Below are 6,093 nucleotides of genomic sequence, written 5' to 3' on the forward strand. Positions count from 1 at the left end.
AGATGTGTATAAGAGTGGCATTTAATAGTGTGGGCAGAGGGGTTAACTCACTGTAATGGCATTTAATAGTGTGGGCAGAGGGGTTAACTCACTGTAATGGCATTTAATAGTGTGGGCAGAGGGGTTAACTCACTGTAATGGCAACTGGAGCCTATTCCCTGCTGACCCAAGAATTTGACCTAATGAGCACTGAGCCGCTCCAAGAAAATCCTACAGAAACAATAAAAAAAATAATTTTAAAAATTCCATTAAAAAATGTGTTCTTATTTGTTTTCTTTTCAACATGTATTGTATTATGTTAGGTAATAATACAAGGATATTATATTGAAATGAAGAAAGTACTCAAAATTTGGAGAAGCTTCTTCCATGAGATACGGTGAAATTAGATTTCTAATTTCATCTAATTATATTTTGGTGAGCATGGTGATATAGATTGCCAGCTGATTTGCAACCATCTATAATTTGTGGAGAGTTAAATTGTTTCCTGAGGGATTTAGCTCTTTAATCATTGAATAATCCAATAAATTCAAATTAACATAACAACATACATGACGATTCAGTTTTGAACTGGCCGAGTCTATATCATAGCTGAAAAAAATTAATAAAATTAAAGACTGTTATTAAAAATAGTCATAATAATAATCACTAATGACATTATAATGATAATAATAATTATCTAACAGTAATAACCAATAATAATAATTATCATCTAATACGATGATATATTTATATATGAATCATATTTCCAAAAATGTTTGTAAACAACATTGTGGTAGTTTAAAAATAAACTACTATACTTTCGTTTTGTGTTCCAGTTAATTTGTAATGTGTAATTTAAGTTAGTTAAAGATAAAAGTATAGTTAGGACATTTGGTAGTTTAAACAATTGTTTGATTAGTTAATTTTAAGTAATTTTTAGGTTATAGGCCTATTTCTTAGTTTCTTTTGATTTTCTTGTTACTGTAAATTTTTGTATACATGGCCTTGCAGAATAACAACTGTTGGCTAAGCCAAGCTTCCGTGTTTTAAATAAAGCTTATTATTATTTTTTAAATACAAGATATGACTTACATTTCAAATTTGAGTCTTTGACATTCTTCAAAATAATAGTCTAAAATAAACTTCTTCACAAAATCTGGATTCAAGTTGTTTTGTATGATCTCAGTTCTCTCAAACTAAAAGCAAAGTAAACAAGAAATATTTCCTATAAAACATCTTTAACTTATCACTGGTTTGTATTTCAAAACTTAATAAATTAACGTACTCTTGAGGACGACCTACCATCTTCAATGCATTTCTTTTATGGTATGACACATAAATATTAAAATATTAGCATACAGGTACAGGAATTGGTTTACAACTGGTGTAAAATTGCCACAAAGTTATTTACATTGCAGTCACAGGATTAAAATATTAAAAAGAAATATTTCCTATAAAAAACGCCGCAACATTATTAACTTATGAGAGGTTTGTATAGTTCTCAAACTTAATAAATTAATGTATTCTTGAGAAGTACAGGAATTGGTTTACGACAATGGTGTAACAATAGCCACATTGTGGTCACATTATTAAAATAATAAGAAAGGTATACTAAATAGTACTCCACATTTGAAATGTAGAAAGTGTGATATAATTTGGTGTAGGCCTAGGCTTACTATATAGACATTCCTTAGCTTGTGTTCTTACATTATTGTTGTTATTATTATTATTAATGATAAGATTATTATTTTTTATATTTTATATCATTTATATATCTTTTTAAATTTTACTACTTTCATTCTGCTGGCTGGGTTGGACAAGTTATTATAGATATATTCATCATCGCCAATTTTTTATGCTTCAGTTTTAGACTGGCTAGCACACCCCATCCCCCCCCCCAATAGCTACAGTATGCTTAGGCCCTACTGCCAAGGCTTTTCGACCGGAATTGTCATTATTTTCTATTTTCATAGCCCGCATTATTGCTTTAGCTTGAGTTGCGCATGCTCAATTGTTGCATAAAAAAGTTTGATTTTTCCCATTTCTATTTCATACCCTTTTCGCAGACGCTGTTTGGTTCCCTAGACGTCTTTTTCGTAACTGCACATGCTCGACATGGCTCGACGTCACTTACTCAGTGCACATGGTCACTGTGTTCTTATAGATGTTTCACAGACGTTCTTTGGTAACTGCGCATGCGCACTGCTTAGTTCGGATTTCCCATTCCTTCATAGTGAAAGCTACCGCTACCTACAGTTTCTTAATGACTATTTCCTTTTGATCTTAGCAGCCTAAAAGTGCAGTGCGAAAAATATATTCATCATTTTTAAGAGAGTACTTGTACTGCTTTGAAAAGTATATTCTGAAAAGTGTTTACTTAATAAATTCCAGAAATTCAATCAATACACATGTAAAAAATACATACCTCAGCAAACTTATCTGTACCCAATTGTGCTGTATACAGTACACAAACTATTTTAAAAATTATAAAAATAAGTTATAAAAGGAAATGACAAAATGCATCCACATATAATGCCAGGCTTGAAAATAATTCCGATAATTCCCTGCAAGTTGTTGCTTGTAAAGAGGTTGTCAGAAGTTATGTTTTAGTATAATATTAATAATAGTAATAATAATTCCAGAAAAATTATATATGATCATTCAATGATATAATAGCCATGATCCCAACACAACATCACCTTAACACTGCTTTGTAATAATGCTAAAAACATATTTTGTGCCAAATTAAATTATCCCTCTTAAATGTGTGAATATAGTAGAGCGGCTAAGGTTGAATATCAGGTGAATGATAGTAAATGTAGTATCAGAAGTTGGCCAAGACTAGGTGGAAGAGAGTTCCATAATTTCGAAGCAGCAAAAGAAAAAGTCTGTTCGCCAGTACAAATATGCAGCGTTCTGGGAACAGATGACCTGAGAGGAGTTGACTGTCTTGTGGAACGTAAAGATTGTTGTGAGATTGATGAAGAAAATAGTGTGGAGCGTACATCATTTATGAGTGAGTAGAATAATTTATACCAACATTTTGGTGGCAATCCTGAAACCCAATTTGGCGGCCATCTGATAATTTCTAATTATTGCATTCAGTCTCCCTGATATTGAAAACATGAGACCTTTGAATGACAGTGCTAGGTGCTGTAGATACGAAGATAATGATAAAAATCAACTATTTTGGCGGCCATTTTTTATTTTTAGGGGGCTATTTTTTTTAATGATCTTTTAGTGTCATAGTAGCACTGGACGTTTCATGCTTTTCTGCAGAAGTGCCTACAATAAGACTTGGAACAAAGCAAAAGGTACAGCCAAAGGAGCATTGTTTTAACTGTTTTGGATTTAATGCCACTATTTTCATTCATGTTCTCATATCTTTGATTAATTGTATCGGAGGAGGTTTAACTATAAGATGTAGAAGTTTATTAGACGAAACTTTTATATACCTTCTTTAGCGAACCTGCCGACTGCAAACATTGATGATTTCGAATAAAAATAAAATTTTATTTTTGGCCAATTAGCGCACCCGCCTCCATGAAAAAGTGGAAATTTCAGAAAAAAATGAAAATTTGTCTTTTTTTTTTTATTACGCATTCCGCTACCTTGAAATCTCCAAAGATAAGATATAGGCCTGTTGAATGGCCGAGCGATTAGCAGGGGCGCCGCAAGCTATAGCCAAAATATCGGCGCTGGTTTAAACGGCATGCTCGCCTATGGTTCTGGTTGTGGAACAAGTCCTCTCGGATAAGGACTATAAACCATAGGCCCAGTATATACAATGGCTCGTGTGCACTATGAACCCAGTACATCCTTCGAGACGAGTAGGGGGATATCTTGGTGTACTAGAACAGACAGCCCCTGTGGTGGACGACGAGAGTTGCTGGTACTGGGTTACCAGGTAGCACAGACACGAAGGGACCCTTAGGGGTGAAGAAAGTATTTGATCGAGTTCCTGTTCCACATATCAAGCGCCCTGAGTATCTTAAATTAGATATGTGCGCTATATAAAACTACACTATTATTACAGTATTATGTATATTTCTTCCTAATTAAATAAATTTGAAGCATTTTACCATCCTATTTTACATTCACCAATAAAATTTTATTTTTATTTTCTCCTTCATCTGGATGATTTTGGCAAAACTATTTGTTTATATTTTTATTCTGCCCTCCTACGATAATCTTTGAAAAAATTAGTAAACGAGACAAGGAATGAAAAAAGTCTCGCCTTAAATATAATTTAAAAAAAAACAAGCTCACTTGGATCCGACTTGGAAAGAACATCTTTATCAATAAGGTTGCTAAAATAAAAAAGAAATACATATATTACTCAATAGGCCTATAGCTGGGACTTAGGCTTAACCGCAAACATTAGGATATAGGGACACACCAGACCAACATGACATGATACAATACCATAACTAGGTGGCAGCAAGGGAGGGGTGGGGAAGTGCAATGTGAAAAAAATATTAGTAAATTAATGGCAATAAGTGAAGTGGCAACATAGTTTACTTTAAATGTTAATTATATAGGGCCAGGCTAGGCAGGTTTATGAATGACAGACATCGAGCTTCCTCATAGGCCTTTTTCACGAATCGGTAGACATCTTGAAGTGATGACAAACATTGCGAATCAGCGGTGCGTAACCAACAGAAATAAGATAAGCTTTTGGGCTGATTTTCTGACATCATGTTATTTTAAAAATCATAACTCCATAATGGGGAGTCGTATCCAAAAAAATTTTCCAGCAAAATGTTCTTAAAAGACTAGTCTACACCACTATATGATTGAAAAAAAATTTAAAAATGTTTTTGACCTCTGAAATCAAGATGGAAAAAGAAAAGCCTATCTTAGTAGTGTATTAAAATAGGCCTATGCATTACAGTGCAGTAGCATAGGACTTTCGTGTTGTTACTGTTCCAAGTAGCGATAATATACAGATTTCTCTTATTATAAAGTAAGTTATGTTTTATAAAGAGGTATATCATGTTTTTAACACAGGAAACTCTCATATGGTAACTAAAACAATGCTAGTTCAGAGTATTACTAGTACTACAGCACTGTAATGCATATAACTATTTTAATACACTACTGAGATAGGCTTTTCTTTTTGAATCTTGATTTCAGAGGTCAAAAAAATTTTTAAATTTTTTTTCAATCATATAGTGGTGTAGACTAGTCTTTTAAGAACAGTTTGCTGGAAAAAATTTTTTTGGATACGACGCCCCGTTATAGAGCTATGATCTTTTAAATAACATGATGTCAAAAAATCAGCCCAAAAGCTTATCCTATTTCTGTTGGTTACGCATTGCTGATTCGCAATGTCTGTCATCACTTCATGATGACAATGATGTCTACCGATTCGTGAAAAAGGCCTATTTTTATGCTAGGCCTTGGCCCTAGCAAACATAAGTAGGTAGACTAGGCGGGTTGGAGCCGCTAAGGAGGCGATCGCAGGTTGGAGGGGCCTTGGGCCGGGCCTAACTAACTAGTTGGCTAGCCAGGCCTAGGCACTAGTAGCCGCTACTACTACTAGTACTAAAGTACTGTGACTGTGACTAGCCTGCCCTTCTTCTAGGCCTAGCCAGACCTAGTTTTAGTAATTTGAATGATGGAAGGTACAACACATACATACCGACACGAAACCGTAATTTCAACTTTGGTAGATGGATTAGCCGTTGCCGACCCAGGCTGGAATCCTCCGAAATTACTCATCTTCTTCGATGGTGTACTTTCTTTATTATTTATACTCTTTGGTTATGTAGGTTAGAGAGTCCAATCCAAATAAACAAAAACACGCCTACTAAGTTGACCTTTCACCTTGACATCACGCTCATATAATAACGTGTCTCAAGCAAACCTAGCCAATCAACATCGAAGGTTGTGATGACGAATGCCTATGGAACGCCATCGCTGCCTTCGGTAACAGCTTACCATTCGGCGCATTTACATTCGGCCCTTTTACCATTAGGCGCATTTACATTCGGCGTATTTACATTCGGCGCATTTATAAATAAAATATAACCTTTGACATGGGGTCAAATAAAAAATTTCAATGGCTGTGGGAATGAGCCTATAAGAACTAGAAGAAGTAGGCCTAGGTCT

General features: G+C 34.5%; 1 protein-coding gene across 1 annotated transcript in view; it reads right to left on the reverse strand.

The window, feature by feature from the left end:
* LOC117108551 (copine-5-like) overlaps nucleotides 1-5,779 on the reverse strand; it is a 15,033-nt gene extending 9,254 nt beyond the window's left edge. The window contains exons 1-6 of the mRNA XM_033250594.1: nucleotides 5,624-5,779; nucleotides 4,249-4,289; nucleotides 2,405-2,451; nucleotides 1,072-1,175; nucleotides 549-588; nucleotides 134-210 (exon numbers count right to left, since the gene is read on the reverse strand). Of these exons, the coding sequence (XP_033106485.1) occupies nucleotides 134-210; nucleotides 549-588; nucleotides 1,072-1,175; nucleotides 2,405-2,451; nucleotides 4,249-4,289; nucleotides 5,624-5,703 (389 nt within the window). The 5' untranslated portion in view covers nucleotides 5,704-5,779. The remainder of the gene's footprint in view (nucleotides 1-133; nucleotides 211-548; nucleotides 589-1,071; nucleotides 1,176-2,404; nucleotides 2,452-4,248; nucleotides 4,290-5,623) is intronic.
* Between the last annotated feature and the right edge of the window lie 314 nt (nucleotides 5,780-6,093).

This window comes from Anneissia japonica, unplaced genomic scaffold, assembly GCF_011630105.1.
Source record: "Anneissia japonica isolate Jap-2015-1 unplaced genomic scaffold, ASM1163010v1 scaffold287727_len1644234_cov201, whole genome shotgun sequence".
Classification (NCBI taxonomy): Eukaryota; Metazoa; Echinodermata; class Crinoidea; order Comatulida; family Comatulidae; genus Anneissia; species Anneissia japonica.